Source organism: Odocoileus virginianus, chromosome 2, assembly GCF_023699985.2.
Source record: "Odocoileus virginianus isolate 20LAN1187 ecotype Illinois chromosome 2, Ovbor_1.2, whole genome shotgun sequence".
Classification (NCBI taxonomy): domain Eukaryota; kingdom Metazoa; phylum Chordata; class Mammalia; order Artiodactyla; family Cervidae; genus Odocoileus; species Odocoileus virginianus.
The window spans coordinates 13,918,982-13,935,759 of NC_069675.1; the positions used below are offsets into that span (position 1 = coordinate 13,918,982).

The window sequence follows — 16,778 nt, forward strand, 5'->3', positions numbered from 1 at the left end:
GAGGGGTGCGAGTGCTGAGTCAGGCTGGGTTGTTACTAAATGTCACATTCAGCACCTGCACCATGGGCTGAGCAGGCCAGACACCAAGGCAGGATGCCAAGCCCGAACGCCCTGGAGGAAGTTTGCTCTTAGGTGGCATGTTTCTTTCAGGAGCCAGCTCTCCAGGCCTTTCCTGGAAGGAAAGTCTCCGTGCTATTGATGAGAACCACCACTTCCCCCCACACCCCAAATAAGAATGGCAAAGCCCAGCGCCCTTGCCAGGTACCTACAGCAGAAGTTTCTGCCAGTTAGCCATCTTATCTTTTTTCTCTGTCACCCAGAGGCCCTTGGCATCCCTCCCAACTGTGATTCCTGAGTGTTGCTGCTTCAAGAACTGGGTCACTGCTGTCCCAGACCCCCACTCACCTTGGCAAAGGTCCGGAAGCCCTGGAGGATGGGTCTGTAGCCTGTACAGCGGCATAAGTTTCCTGTGGGCCACGGAAAAATCTGCAATGTCAGCACTGGCCCCAGGGCAGCTAAGGGGTTTGTGGCTTTGCTCCCAGCTCAGTTAAATGTTCTCTTTACATATTCTATTTTCTTTACTTGGAATGATCCTCCTCTTACTTGTACTCCTGACTTCCAAACGTCTACCACTTCTTCCAGGAAGCCTTCCTAAAATGTTTAGACTGAATAAAGTGCTCCCCTAAGTCCTCCCATGGTGACTCCTAGTCAAAGCTTTATCGTTGAGCTTATCAAACTACATTATAAACTTTCTTCCCCTTCAGAACATGGACTCCTTGAGAAGAGGGACTATCTTCCATTCCTGTGTCCTTGTACCCTGTCTAGTGCCTGACATATGACCAGACATCATATAACTGACTGGAATAAATGATGCACTGAAAGAAATTGAATGGATAGGAAATCTTCTCTACTCAATTCAGAGAAAGAGATATCAGGTCCAGCCACCTGGGCCCATTCACAGAAGGCAAAGTGGGGCAGAATCAGGGCTGCCTCCCTCATACATGGCCTTTGCCCCCTGGAACCCTGCTCTGGGGAAACTGCCAAGGCACATGCCATGTCATGTGCAGTTTCCCAGATTACCTCCTCCCACGCCAGCCACTCAAGGTCACCCTTGCCAGCACAGAGGGGGGTCAGGAAGACAGCGCAGGAAGATGGACACTAAGGCAGGAGAACCCAGAAGGTCTTCAAACCAACCAAGTGTTCTTCAAATTAAGAAAGGGCCAATCTTAGCTACCATGATGGGATAGCCTGAGCCTTTCTCTCAAAAGTACCTGGAACTCCTAGCTCACTCCTGGCTTCTACTCTGCCCCTGCCCTGCCCTCCTCGGAAACCCACTTGCCCCTTTGCCTCATGGGCCCTGCACAAGGCCCATACCTTGGAAAGCATCCTCGATTTCTTCAACAGTGGGCTCGGGCTGATTCCGAAGCAGCGTGTACATGCTCATGACGATGCCAGGGGTGCAGAATCCGCACTGAGAGCCGTGACTTTTGGCGATTCTCTCCTGAAAGGGGCAGATGACATAGACACCTATGTTGGCAGAACCCCTGCCAGGCTCCCTACGTGACTCAACTGAAGACAGTCCACGTTGACAGTCTGCACTGTACAAAGTCAAATCTTAGTGTTCCCACTTACCAGCTGTGACCTCGGCTGGGTTACCAAGCCTCCCTAAACCTTGTCTGTTTGTTTAGCGCTACCCTAGCACTTATCTTCAGAGCTGTGCTGAGAATTCAGTGAGATCATTCATGTAAAACTCTTAGCCATCATACCTGGCCTGTTATTAACCAATGGCAGTTATTAATAGGACACCCCCCTCAAAGAACAGTGGCAATTAGAACTATTCACTAAAGACAGAGGAGGAAGATTTAAGAGATTTAAGGGATGTGTGTAAGATCTCACGTGGTGAATGCAAGAACTGTGTCTGGTTCTTTTAACTTCACTACTCCACAATCCAAAATCAACCAAATGAATCCATTTTATTCCAAATTAGATTGCCACTGTATTCTTAAGTGAAGGCAATTCTTGAAGCCCAATGGATGGAGACTTAAGAATTGGGTAATGTGTGCTATAGAATTCATTAAAAGCATTGAAAGTCACAGAATTTTCATTCAGACCTGCCAGATCTTTATTACAACGAAATTCTCCTCATCTACATTATTTTTTAATCTCTTGGGAATCTCTCTTGGAACTTATGTCAAGTAGAATTGCTAGAATATTGTATCACCAGCACTTAGCATGGATAGTCATTCATTTGAGAAATATTTACTGATAATCTATTCTGTGCCAGGCATAGTATAGGCCCTGGGGATGGAGCATGTAGAAGAGAGGTGAGGTCCCTGGTCTCACGAAGCTCACATCCTAGTTGGGGAAATACTGACAAAAACAAAGAAGAAAATTCGAGGTGGAGGTTGGTGCTATATAGAGAATTAGTACAAGATGACATGACTCAGAGTGACTAGTGGCTATTTGGAGCAGTCAGAAAAGCCATTCTGATAAAGCGACCTTTAAGGTGAACTTGATGACATGATTTGGAACAAGGAGGAGAGTCACCCAGGCAGAAGGAACAGTGAGTGAAAGGCTCTGAGCACAGACAGTGCGAAAATCTGCTGAAAGGCTAGGACAGGTGGAACCCTGGGATGAGAGATGTCAGCCAGGGAAACAGGAAACAGCCAGAGTCTGCAGCTCTTCACAGCCAGGGTTAGGGATCCTGATTGTGATTCTGGGTGTGATGACGGGAAGCCTTTATGGGAATTTCACAGGGGAAGTTTGTGTTTTTAAAGAATCACTCTAGCTGTTGAATAGAGAATGGCTATGGGGGCAAGAGAAGACACAGTGGATCATGGCACTGATGTGGCCTAGGTGGGAGGAAATGTGACTTGGACGAAACAGTAGTAGGGGAGACAGAGAAACAAATGAAGATTTCATTGTAAACTCTGGAGGTAAAGTAGCTATTACTTCTGGATGGACTGGGGGCAGGGAATGAAAACATCACAGGGGACTCCTAGATTTTTGTCGTGAGCAATTGGGTGGATGCTTTGCCATTGATTAAGATGGAGGAAGACCAGGGGAGAACGAATTTGGGGGGGAAAAGAGTTTTTGTTAAGTTTGAGATCAGACATCCATCTAGTGATTCAAGTAGGCAGCTAGAAATCGGAGTCTGATCTCTGAGGAGAGGTTGAGGCTGAAGATATGAAGATGGGCTTAAACTCATGTCGGGAGAGTGTGAAGGTGGAGAAGGGACCGGGCCCAGGCCAGAGCCCAGGGCGCTGTGGCGATTAGGGACTGAGCTGAGGAGGAACTGCACGTGGTTCCAGCACGGAGGGAGGGTGGAAACGTGGTGTCATAGAATCCCAGAGGAAAACGTAAATGGACAGGGAAAGTGGAATCTAAGCTTATCTGGAGCCAAAAGAAGCGCATCGGGAATAAGGCTCTGTACCACTGGAAAGGGAGGGCTTTCCCCTGATCCTAGGGATGTAATCTCTGTGTTTAAACAGCTCTTTTCTTGTGTCTATTTGTTTCAAAGTAAATTACAAGCCCTCATTAACCCTCTCACACCTGCTGCAGATTGGACAAGTTTAGTAACCTGCCACTTTCCTGCCTAGGAAGCAAAGCCACACAGGTGATGTAATACCGCCTCACCCCACTCTGACCCCCATGACTGGTCCAAGATGCTCCCTCCAGGGGTATAATTAGCTTGCTCAACTGGCAGCCCTGGCTCCAGGATTCATGTCAGGGACCCAAGGAAGGCAAGATCCAAATGATATGGTACAGGGAATATTAAGAAAAGGGTCTGGCTCAGACACCCTCTGTGATCACACCCTCCCAAAGACCTCCTGCCTCAGTTTAACATGAACACTGGGAACAGCGGCCTTTCCTTCCTCTGTGCTCTGCTCGATATGGGGTCTCTCCCACCTCATCTACGAACACCCTTTCTCACTCCACAGAACCCTGACTACTGCCCACTCTTGCCCAAAGAGTTCCCAATCTCAACCCATCAACAGATGCCTGATACCATCAGGGAGAAAGCCTTGGTCAGACACCCATGTGTCTCTGACTCTGCCCTTGCTAACTGCCATTTTAACAAGCCTGTATCTGAGTGATCTGTGGGTGGGAGGTGAGAGGTGCAATGGAATTACTGTGGGAGGGAGCAGGGAATAAGTGGACTTTTGATCAAAGGCACACAGCGTTTGGAATCTTCAATCCGAGAAGGCAGGGGGTTTCCTAAGCACACTTGGGCACAGAGAGGAAGGTCCTCTGCCCCTCCTCCCCCAGCTCTGGTACAGCTAGACCTGCAGCCACTGGATCCAGTTGATCTCTTGGTTCCCACGGGGCCATGCAATGTCACCAGCCACTCAAACACAGGAGGGAGCTTCAGGGTCGGGTGTCTCCTCTTTCCACCTCACAGCTAGCCCCTGACCTCCACAAGGAATTGAGTGGGGTGGCCAGCCAGAATGTCTCCTTGGCTCAGGCTGCAACCCTCATCCCAACAATCCAGAGCAAGCCTGCAGCCTTGGGAAGAGCCGCTGGTTACCTGCACAGGATGCAGCCTCGTCTTGGTGCTTCCAATTCCTTCCACGGTCGTCACAGCCACATGGTGCAAGGAGCAGATGGGGGCCAGGCAGGCATTGGCAGAAAAGTGGCTGGAACCCCAGATTAAGGTCATCCCACTGACCACTCAGGCCATCAGAGCGGACCCGAGCGCAGGGTCTGAGAGATTCGTGACGCTTCGTGTCACCTCTCCTCACTCTACATTATGTTCTCTTTTCCGCAGGGATCCTCACCTCTCCACCCGGGCCAGGGCCCGAGCCCCCCGTTGTCCTGGGGGGGCACGCACTGGTGCACCCTAGGGCTCTGGGCTGGAGCATGGAAGCCAGCGGCCCTTTCAGCTGCCTCTTACTCAGGTAGATCCTGGAGGCTGAGTTAAGAGGAAGCCTCTGGGAGGTCCCAGGTCTAATGCGTCCCTTTTTCTCTGCGTGCTTAGTTGCTCAGTCATGTGATCCATGGACTGTGGCCCGCCAGGCTCCTCTGTCCATGGGGGTTCTCCAGGCAAGAATACTGGGGTGGGCTGCCATGCCCTCCTCTAGGGGACCGAACCCAAGTCTCCTGCATTGCAGGCAGATTCTTTACTGACTGAGCCACCGGGGAAGCGAAGAATACGAGCGGGAAGCCTACCCCTTCTCCAGGGGATCTTCCCAACCCAGGAATCAAGCCGCACTGCAGGAGGATTCTTTGCCAGCTGAGCTACCAGGGAAGCCCTTAGCCACTTCAATTTCAGAATCTCCTGTCACTTTAGCTTCTCAGCTTTCACTCACCTCCATTTCTCCCATTCATCTGTGTGGAGAGGGAGGCAAAAACTCCCAGGTGAACAGCCCTTAGAGCTTCCCCACCTCCATACTTCTACTCATCTCTCACTCACTCATGCAACCAACATCAGTTACTGAAGGCCAACCTTATACCAGGCACCCTGCTGAGGGCTGAGGAAATAAAGGTGAATCAGACAAAAACTCTGTCCTTTAACAGCTTGCCTTCAACTCAGGAAAGCAGAAACCAGCGTGAAGATGCAGTTTAAATATCTTATGGTAAGGGTTGCAGGAGGGCTGTGTATGTGGCAGCAAAGAACCAGCACAAAGGGCTCCTCACCCAATCTTAGGAGGTCAAGGAAGCCTTCCTGGAGGAGGTGATATGGGGTGGCACAGAGTCAGACACGACTGAAGTGACTTAGCAGCAGCAGCAGCAACGTGTTAATAAGAGTTAGTCAGGTGGAGAAGTCCTTGAAAAACGGACATTCAAGGTGGGAAACAGCTTGTGCAGAGACCGAGAAATGAGTGGACATGGAGCATTGATAGTTCATAACTGTTTCTGCATGAGCTGAGTGCTGGACCCATGGAGAGAAAGAAAAACTGGAGAGGAAAGGTGGGGCAAATTGAAAGACCTCACATGTTGAGCAAAAAATTAGACTTAGATTGGGGGCTATGAAGGCCTACTGAAGGATTTCATGGGATGTGAAATGAGTCTGAATTTTAGAAAGCTGATTTTATCAACAGTGGAGAATCTTGTCCATATTTAAAAACCAAGAAGATGTTCCCTAAGACATCATTGTATTATATCCCTGGTCATGATCAAAGCCTATTCAGGAACACAGGGGTTTACCCACATGTGTGCGTACACACACACACAGACACACCATCACTCAAAAGCTGACGCCTGCATCCTAGTCCCCAAAGGCAACCAGCCAGCAAGCAAAGGATACATGATCTTGTCTTGGAGACGATCATACTTGGAGAGCATCACTGTACAAGCCCCACAGCCCCCTTCTCCACAGCCCAGCTTGGTTCCTCTCAGCCCCACTGGAAGGTCAAGGGTTAAGGAGTATGAACTCAGAGAAAAAAGTCTTTGTTGGGCTGCTGGGAAATGCCTGGGCTGAGCTGCAAGTGAAGAGCCATCCATCCACACACAGGCTCAGGCCCCTCAGCCCGGGAGGCAGCAGGCTCAAATGGCCTCCCACTCAGAGAGGCTGCCCTGCAACCCAGGGAGGAAGGGATGGGGCCAGCTCCACGTGCAGAGGAGGAAAGGCCCTGGAACCCATGTGTCATCCCCTGAGACTGGAGTGCCACTGCTCTCTAGACCTGGAGATCTTCTTGGGATCACAGTATTCTAAGTGTGGTCTTAACAGGCCCCCACACTGGTGGGCTCACAGGGCAGCTGAATCAGGTGCCTCAAAGATGGAGCATGTTGGGCAGTTCTCACTTCACCCCAGGTGAGCATGCAATGAAGCCACTCAGGCCAGTATGGGACTTGCTGAGTTCAGCTTCCCTCATTCCCTCACCAAACCTCTTGGACTGATGAAGTCTGGGGACCAAAATTAGAGCTGGATTAAGGGCTTCTGAATATCCATCCCATCAGATATGTGAAAGGAAATTAAAATGAGGATATTTTGGGGGTCAAAAGCCAATATTGGAGACATCTCTTATGTCCTGGGAGAAATTAAGACTCTGATACTTTCTGAAGTCTGAAAAGTGTCTAACTAATAGACTGCTTTGGAGAACAGCAATTATGGTGGCCTCTTTCCCACGGGACACACCAGCTCCACCGCTGCTTCTCCCTCAGGCCCCCAGGCCTCCAGGCCTTTCAGTTTCTGCTGAAGGTGGAGAGAACTGAGTCCCTTATCTCCTGGTTATTTCCCTAATTTTAAGATAAAGTTAATAATTAACAATGATAGAGCATCTTCTACTTGGAAAGCACTCATACCCATGTTTGAAGTTCACAATAATTTGGTTAGCAGGTAGGACAGGAACTGCTCTAAGAAACAGTGAAATGAAAGAAAGAAAGGAGGGAGGGAGAAAGAAAGAAAAAGGAGGGAGGGAGGGAAGGAAGGAAAGAAGGCGGAAAGACTGAGACCCAAGACGTAACGTAAGCCCTGCAAGGTAACAGTTGGTTACTTTGAGTGTTAGGACCCAAACACAGTCCTCTAATTCCAGATTTGGGGCCTCCTCCTTCACCATGCTGCTGTCTCTTTTAAGGTACAGCTGAAGAGAGTGCTCTAGATCTAGAGTTTTTCCTTTCACTAGTCTGGATCTATGAGATCAGCAGTTGAGATCACTCTCAGGGCTCATGAGGATGAAGGAAGCAGCCCAAAGTAGTCTAGAGGTCTTCTGCTAGCCTGGGGATCTTTCTGGAAGCCAAGGTAGAAGTCAAGGTTAGAGTCTTCTCTCTTGCCTGGAACTCTGACAAATAAACTCTCAACACAGGCAGCAAGAAGCCACGAAGACTTCATATTTACATGAAGCCATCTTTCAGGGTTGGATTTTATTTGAGAATTGGCATTTAAACCAACCAATGCTATGATCAGGAACTTCTTAGCCTGCTGGGTCTTCACAACCTTATTAGAAAACTAAAAATTGATGCCAACAATCTAATAATGAGCCTCTCTTCCCTAGCTGCCTAGGTAGATGGGCTGGAAATGGAGTTTCATGCAGTTCCCTGATCTTACTGAGGGACTTACTGAGAGACTCTGCCTCTACAAAAACACCATCAGGTCCATGAGCTGTGAACCTCCAGACCTGCCCTCTCCAGGTGAAAAATCCAGGACAAGGTACACTAGAGCTAGCCACTCTCTAATAGGAGGTGAAAAATTGAGAGGGAAGGCCATGGATTCCAGGCTGGCTTCTGTGGGTGTTGAGACATCTTTCTGTTGTTCCAAAATACATCACTGGAAAGAGCCACAAGACATGCCCACCTCTGGGAGCCTCGGGGTTTGTTGACAGAGGTCAGGATGGGTATCACTCTACAGCAGACCCCTAGAAAGTTTCCAGTGGTGGGTGGGAGGTTCAGACCGTGGTGCTGGGCTTCAGTCCAGGCCTCCCAGCATGTATGCAGAACACGTGAGATGGGGCAGGCAGGTGCCTGAACACACCCAGCCTCACCTCCTCCTCTGTCAAAGGGATCGCTGTGGAGTCAGTGAGATAGCCTACACAAATCTCCTGAACTCTGAACTCCTGTACACGGTCAGTGCCCATTAGATGTTAGCTTCTATTGTCTTTACTGTTGTTCTTGTTCCAGGGTCTCAGAATCCTTTCCTACTATGAAAGAGCAAAAGGGATGCAGGATCTTACAGAAGCCCTCCCCACACTGGGGGCAGAGCAACACCCTACCCCCCAGGAGTCCCCCACCCCATGCTTCCCAGCACCTGCCATTACCACAGTGGATGGTGCCTCTATAGGATTCTCACCTCAGGCACCCCTTTCCCCCAGAATACCCCCTCCTCTGACTTTCCCTTTCGCTTTGCGCTGAAAGCCTCCATGGGAAGCCCATTCCTGTATTAACAAAGGTCTGCTGAGGCAGGCTCCCACCCCACACACATTCTTCCTGGTGGGGAGGGGAAAGGCCATGAAGCTGGTCAGGGCTAAGGAGCGCCTTTTGGAGCTGTTTGTTTTACAGGCCCAAGATTAAATCTCAGCATTACTGGAGTCTTAAATGCAAGAGACCGTGAAGAATATCAAGGACAGCATTCTTATTTGGCAGCTGAGAAATTCAGACCCACAGAGTTCAAATGACTTCCCGGGGTCAGACTTGGCAGACAGCTGCCAAGTGACAGAGTTGCGGCTAAAATGCAGAGATCCAGAGCCCTAATCCAGCGCTCTTCTCTGTACTCCATGGCCTCCAGACCAGTTACTAGCAAACGGCCTAAGGCCCAGAGAATGAGTCCCCAGTGGCCCTTCTCCCTCATCCCCACTCCAAAGTCAGGATACACTTTCTTCTCAGGTAGGCCAAAAGGGTTGTTTCTGGATCTGCATTTTTCTCCACCACCTATAAAAACAAACACAAAAGAAAACTATATCAAACATATACTTAGCCACTGTCTCACCCAAGAATTTGCAGAGTTAATGGAGGTGTGTTAAACATATCATGAAAATGAAGGTATTTTTCTTGACCATTCCATAAGATGAACATATTAGCTGCAAGCCAAATTGTATGCAAGCTAACACCCTGCAATTCTAAAATTCTGCATTCATGCTCAGCTCTGGACCCATGACAGGGCATGTAGGTGTGGCACCTACCATGCTGGGCTGATCAAGGCAAAGTCCCCTTTAAGTTAAGCATGTCATTTCATTTCCAGCTGCTGGATAACATCTGTGTATGCCAGGGACAGACCTCTGGCTTTGTCTCCTGGAGAGTAGACTCTTGGGCAGTAGGCGGCCAGTTGGTCGGCCCGTGATCATAGCAGAGTACTGTGAGTTGGGTTATCACAATCAACAACACTAACACAGGTTAGAAATGGAGGAAAAGTCTCAAACTAAAGGCCCATGAACAGAATGTTCAATAAGATGGAAAGTTTGTCTTACAAAGTTCAGTGCCAGTTTCTGATGGAAATCAATGAAGGAAATCGGTAAAAATCTGTTTCACTTCTCCTTTTGCATCATCAAGCACAATAGGGTTTGGATGATTGGGGTGAGTAAGGGGAGAGCATGTGTCATAAGGGGCTTCCCAGGTGGCGCTAGTGGTAAAGAACCTGCCTGCCAATGCAGGAGACATAAGAGGTGAGGGTTTGATCCCTGGGTCAGGAAGATTGCCTGGAGGGGGGCTTGGCAACCCACTCTAGTATTCTTGCCTGGAGAATCCCATGGACAGAGGAGTGTGGGATGCTACAGTTCATAGGGTCACAAAGGGTCAGACACGACTGCAACGACTTAGCATACATACACACACACACAGACGTGTGATAAGAGTTTCTTTAGAGAAACCTGTACTAGGAGTCCCACATGTTCCTGAATTAGGAGGAGAAGGTATCTGAAATTAAATGACGCTTGCTCCTTGGAAGAAAAGCTATGATAAACCTAGACAGTATTAAAAAGCAGAGACATCACTTTGCTGACAAAGGTCCATACAGTCAAAGCTACGGTTTTTCCAGTAGTCATGTATAAATGTGAGTGTGGGAGCATAAAGGAGGCTGAGTGCCAAAGAATCGACGCTTTTGAACTGTGGTGTTGGAAAAGACTCTTGAGAGTCCCTTGAACAGCAAGGAGATTAAACCAGTCAAGCCCAAAGAAAACCAACCCTGAACAGTCATTGGCAGGACTGATGCTGAAGCTGAAGCTCCACTACTTTGGCCGCCCGGTACACACATCCCCTCCTTTTTAATCCTCTCTCCCAACCACCGTCAAAGTGCCACCTCATTGGAAAAGACCCTGATTGGGAAAGATTGAGGGCATGACGAGAAGGGGGTGACAGAAGATGAGGCAGCAGTTGGATGGCATCATCAACTCAATGGACATGAACTTGAGCAAACTCTGGGACATAGTGGTGAACAGAGGAGCCTGGCATGTGCAGTCCGTACAGTCACAAAGAGCCGGAGATGAGTTAGTGACTGAACAATAACAACAACAAAAACAGACTTGAGAACTAAGTGAAAGGCATGACCCTGGGTCCTGGGGTTGTGGAGAGAAAGCTATAAATTACATTTTTAGGAAAATTGGAATAATGCTGCATAAAGTCTAGAGATTAGATAATAATGATATAGTAACACTAGATTTCCTGATTTTTATAAATAGATTGTGGTTATGTAAGAATACTCTTATTCTTAGTTTAAGGGAGAAAGAAGTATGATATCTGAAATTATCTTCAATGGTTCATAAATAAAATTTTATACTTTATATGTTCATTCCAATTAATTACATACTTAAACATATAAAATTATGTACTTAAAAATCTATATATCTATGTACCTATATATCATTTTGCTGGCATTCATTTAGCAAGCATTTCTTTGTATTCTTCTTGCAACTTCCTTATAAGTTTAACTTTTTTTTTTTGAGTTTAACTTTTAAAGTTCAAAGTTTGAAAAATAAATTTCTTTAGTAGAGGATTTCTCAGGGTTTTGATATCCATCCATTCATCCTTTCCACATTAATTGGGCACCTACTATGTGCCAACAAAGTGGTCTAAGACTATCTAAAAAGAGCATCTTGTGGGGATACTTGGCTTTGTTTTTTTTTTTTTTTTCATTTATTTTTATTAGTTGGAGGCTAATTACTTTAGAACATTGCAGTGGTTTTTGTCATACATTGACATGAATCAGCCATGGATTTACATGTATTCCCCATCCCTGGTCCCCCCTCCCACCTCCCTCTCCACCCGATCCCTCTGGGTCTTCCCAGTGCACCAGGCCCAAGCACTTGTCTCATGCATCCAACCTGGCTGGTGATCTGTTTCACCCTAGATAATATACATGTTTCGATGCTGTTCTGGGATACTTGTCTTTGAAATACATTTTGGAATATGGTAATTTACCTGATCACAATCCACTTTGCCAACCCATTCATTAGCTCCCAAATGGTAAATGCCTGGTCTTGGAGGCTGTGTTCCTCTCATGCATGTGTGTCCCACAGCCTCAGGCCTGGGAGGAGCTTGTAAATGTTGATAACAAGGGGGGTAGGTGGGTAAGTGACTGAGTTTTGACTTATCACTGACTGCTACTTCTCTTGGGCGTCGCTCCTGGACACTTTCAGCTGTACCCTCCATGCAGAATTTTCTAGACTTCTCCAGGGGTCAACATCTCCACTAACCAGAGAGGGACTGTTTGAATAACAAGAATCCAGCACCAACCTCCCACCCCCACCCCGACCACCAGGAGCAGAAATGCCGACATAGAGAATAGGCTTGTGGACACAGCGGAGGAAGGGGAGGGTGGGACAAATCGAAACTGACATGTATGCACCACCGTGTGTAAGGGAGATAGCTAGTGGGAAGCGGATGTACAGAGCAGGGAGCTCAGCTCAGGGCTCTGTGATGACCTAGAGGGGTGGGATGGCGGTTGGGAGAGAAGCTCAGGAAGGAGGGGATATATGTATGCTTATAGCTGATTCACATTGTCATATAGCAGAAACCAGCACAATATTGTAAAGCAATTATCCTCCTATTAAAAATACATCAAAAAAAAAAAAAAGGAATCCAGCCAAAAGCATGATCACTACAGTGATATCAAAATACTGGGCAACTCTTTCTCTTTGACTCTGACTTTAAATCAGAGGAAGTGGAAGCCATAGTCACCAAGGCCTGTCTCTACCACAGAAGGCTCTGGAAGTATTTGATCATAATCTTACACCCTCTCCAGGATCACAGCGAGGGAAGACAAGAGTACTAGACAGTGGTCTGAAATAGGAAGAGGAGGAAGTACATATTTAAGAGTGAGTCAGCAAGTTCCGTCAGCTTCTTTGGTAACCTCCTTGCACAATGTCTGGTAAAGAAAGATCTAGAACATCTTGGGGATAGAATTGGGAAGAAACAGCTGCCTCTGTTTGACTGGGAATTCCTTGCTTGGTCCAATTTTTACAGCACTGTTTTCACCTCATCACTCCTCACCTTGCCTCACCACCTTTCCAGCAGATTCTCAAAAGTCCACGTTTACAAAATTAAATGTGCCAATATTCATCACAGAAACTTATGGTAGTGGAAGTTTCAAGAGATGGTAGGGTTTGATGCGATAATACCATCTAAAAAATTTTAAATTGCTTTCCTAAGGTGAAAATAAAATACACAGGGAAACAACTTTCAACAAACCAGACTGACCTTGAAATGCTGCTTTCTAGATTCAGTGCATCATAGCAACCATCCCCAAAGAAAGAACCTTGCACTGTCACACATGAATTGATGGCTTCATAAATAATCAAACCTTTGAGTTAAGTCACTGAATTCAGCTGCTCATCCATTACAAAAATCACTTAGGAAAATGCCACAGAAGATGCCTCTGTGTAAGTAATATGTGAAGAAAACCTATTCAGCAACTGTTTCTTAAATCTCTCCAATGTAACTGCTGCATGTGACAGCATTGTTGGAATTCTTGGCTGCAGAAATCTTACAACCACCAACGTGGAAGCTTTGCCCTACGTCTTAGTTTGCTGAAGGGAAGTCAACACAGAGAAACCACTCTGCACCTGGAAGAGCATGGGTGACCTCCTTCCCCAGGGCCACCTGCTGATACCACTGAAACGGAATCTGACCTCCTTGGAAGCCCCTTACATTGCAACAGCTCACAGCATTCCCCTGCGAGTCACCCAAACACACCCTGACAATTTAAGCACTAACTGCACTTTAATTCTTGAAAACTGCCTCCAAAGTCGCCTAGCTTCTCAACTTAAAATTGCCAATATTGCAAAACAAAATTGCTCTGACTCCTGGGTTTGGTCCTCACTCATAAAATCCACATGGCCATTCACAATGTGCAACCACGGCTACCCTTTTACTGTCCATTTCATTCACAATCAGGGAGCTGAAGCGAGCACCTCAGCACCAGTGGAGGGAGGGCAAGTGGACAACGGAGACAATGTGATGTGCTTACAGCTCTCTCCCTTCACCTGCGTTAAAATCTGCAAAGATTCTTACCCTTCTGGTGCTGCAAGGACTGGTATCCATGTCATAAGACCCTCCTCTGCCCCATTCCAACTCCACTTTTCCTAGGTCCCTCTGCACACCAATGAAGTTGATCCAAGTGGGCAATTTTTGTCAAAGTAAGAGGTTTGCAATATTTATACATATAACCAAAAGTGGGATGGGGGGGACCCATGCCCTTTAGGAAACAAGAATGGTGACTTGCCACAAGATGTCAGGATATGTCCTCACTGCAAGTTAGCTGTTACATTGATATGGATAAAATTTCAGAATCAAAGCTGTGTACACGTTATACCCTGAGATTAGCAAGAAAACACATTCCTGTTCCTTTTCTCAGTAAAGAGAGCAACAAAAGCCTTAGGATACGTTTGATTAAACACCGAAATAGAGGTGGGGTGGGTGATCTCCAATCTCACCGAGAACCCTGTCTACCTTTCTCAGCTTGGTGCCAGCGTATCTACAGGCTGGGAGCGCAGGGGAGGAGAGTGCTCACATACACCCTTCTTCTCTCTTCCCTCCCCATCGTTCCTCAGCCCCACGGGGATCTCAACTGGGTTCTAGACCTGAGAAGGTCTTCTCTCCCCGGTGATACCCCAAATTCAGGAATAGCTTTGAAGGAAGAGAGAGAAGGTGAACAAGTGAGCGAGAACCCAAAATAGAGAGGACAAACATCCCTCCCAGGGATCAGGGAAACCAGAGGAAAAGTCAGCTTCTGCTTACCTTTTTGCCATTCACAAAGAAAACCAATTCATCTGCTGTCATTGTCAGTGGGCTGGTTGTCCCCGAACTCCAGGTACCTCACGCCCAAGAGGTACTGCCAGTTATCACTGCCCTGCAACTTGACAAATACACCTCCCCCAAAAGAGAAATGAAGTCAGCCAATGGGACGGACCAAGCTTAGAGCTTCAGGGCACAGAGAGTTCTTGGCACAAGCCACCAGTTTACATAATCAAGGAAAATGCAAACAACCGTACACAGCAAATCACACCCCCAACACTTGTGTCCAGGAGCAGAGAGGAAGACACGGTGGATATAGCCTTGGTGCCAGATGACTGTGTGTCTTAGGCATCACCCTCATGGAACTTGCTTCATCCCCTACTTGAAGACAGAAAAGGGGGACGGGCCATGGTCATAGTCACAGTCATAGCAATAGAGATGAATCACATCCTCCAAGTCCACACTTGTCATCTCACCATTTAGTTATAGAGACCCAGACTCAGCACTTAACATGCAGGACTCATTCTCCCAGAGCCTGAAGGAGTCTGGAGTCACAAGAGGCAGAGTCCAGTGCTTCAGACACAAACTCTGACCTTTGACTCTGGCAGGTCTCTTCTCACTTTCAGAACTCATTGATTTTCATCTGTAAATGCGCAAATGAATGACATCAAGAGCAAAAGGCTGAGGGATAGATGATGTACTTGGGAAGTGCTTTGTAAATTGGCAAACAACCTAATTTTTTTTTCTGTTGTAAATATATTCTCCACAGCACAATAAAAATAATCCTCATAACAAGCCATTTTTGAGGTTTTCCTTTTGCTTCTCTCAGTGAAACACCATGGATTAAACTGTCAGAATAACTCATAAACTTATTTTAAAATACTGCACCAAATAAAATGTGCCTATCTCATAGTCATAGGCAGAATTAATACTGAGCTGAAAACCTTCCCCATCCAGTCTCCATTAACTCCTGGTATAAACACACATCCTTATCACCTACCTGACACCACCAACGGGTTCTAAAGCCCAGCACCCAATGCCCCTCCCAGCTCTGTCTCTCTCTCTCTCTCTCTGACACATGCACATACGCAACAGCATTCTCTCTGGTCTTCTACTCAGCCAGCCTCTGTGAGGTAGGTCATTTCCCCTATACCCCTTGAAGGATACAAGGAGGGAGAAAAGCAGATGTGTTTGGTACAGAAAGAACTTATAGAAACAGAAGACTGGCAGGACAACCACCACGAGATCAACCAACGCCCCTCTCACAACAGCCTCCATTTAAGCAGGAGATGAAATTCCACTTGTTGGGTGGCTGATCATTCCAGTTTGCCTCCAGATGTCTTGATTTTAGCACTAAAGCCTTGACATATCTCAGTCCAGGGCAAACTAGGATGATTGGTCAACATAAAACAGTAGTTCTTACCCGGGAAGAGATGATGCCATCCCAGGAGCCTTTTGGCAATGCCTGAGGATATGTCTTGGTGACAGAAATCATCAATAATCAATCTATAATAATAATGATGACAATAACAATAATAATAATAAAGGAGAGTTTTATTTGAGCCAAACTGAGGACTACAGTTCAGGAAGCAGTCTCTCCGATAGTTCTGAAAAACTGTTCCAGAAAAGCATGGTTTTTGGAAGTTTTATATCTTGTCAGAAAGAACAACAACAACAAAAAAAACATCTAACAGGACAAGAGTACATTTCTTCATAGTTTCAAAAAAGACAGGCCAGCACATACACAGGGAGTCAGGAAAGCCCTGGTACCTGGTAAAGAAGACTTATCATCCAAGGCCCACCAGCACTAGTGTCCTAGGAAGGGAGGCATTTATCTTTAAATGGACAGTTTCACTCTGGTCGATGCAGACCAATTTTTTCTTTATTGTTAAAGCAGATGTACAACATATGTTTAATAGGTCACAAAACAGGCTGTCCTAGTTAGGATAAAGTTTAATTTAATTCATGGATAAGCCAGAACAACTTCCTCATGCCTCAATATGTGAATATTTCCACCATCATTTCCCTTTTCTGATTAAACAAAATCTTTGAAAAGAGAGCAGTGATGACCAAAATATTTGTCCCTTGATGCCAGAGTGGTTGCTCCCTACGCACAGGTCTCTCAGTGCTAAGACTTCCTCTCCTTTTATTTTTTGCAGGAAAGGAGTTGCCTAATTATT

At 46.7% G+C, this 16,778-nt stretch overlaps 1 protein-coding gene across 2 annotated transcripts in view; it reads right to left on the minus strand.

Moving 5' to 3' along the window:
* Positions 1 to 14,716, minus strand: part of XDH (xanthine dehydrogenase) — a 59,844-nt gene extending 45,128 nt beyond the window's left edge. For both annotated transcript variants that reach the window (XM_070476505.1, XM_070476501.1), the window contains exons 1-6: positions 14,602 to 14,716; positions 9,246 to 9,303; positions 6,248 to 6,344; positions 4,529 to 4,637; positions 1,375 to 1,501; positions 406 to 467 (exon numbers count right to left, since the gene is read on the minus strand). In XM_070476505.1, coding sequence (XP_070332606.1) covers positions 406 to 467; positions 1,375 to 1,501; positions 4,529 to 4,637; positions 6,248 to 6,344; positions 9,246 to 9,303; positions 14,602 to 14,643 — 495 coding nt within the window. In that variant the 5' untranslated portion in view covers positions 14,644 to 14,716. The remainder of the gene's footprint in view (positions 1 to 405; positions 468 to 1,374; positions 1,502 to 4,528; positions 4,638 to 6,247; positions 6,345 to 9,245; positions 9,304 to 14,601) is intronic.
* Between the last annotated feature and the right edge of the window lie 2,062 nt (positions 14,717 to 16,778).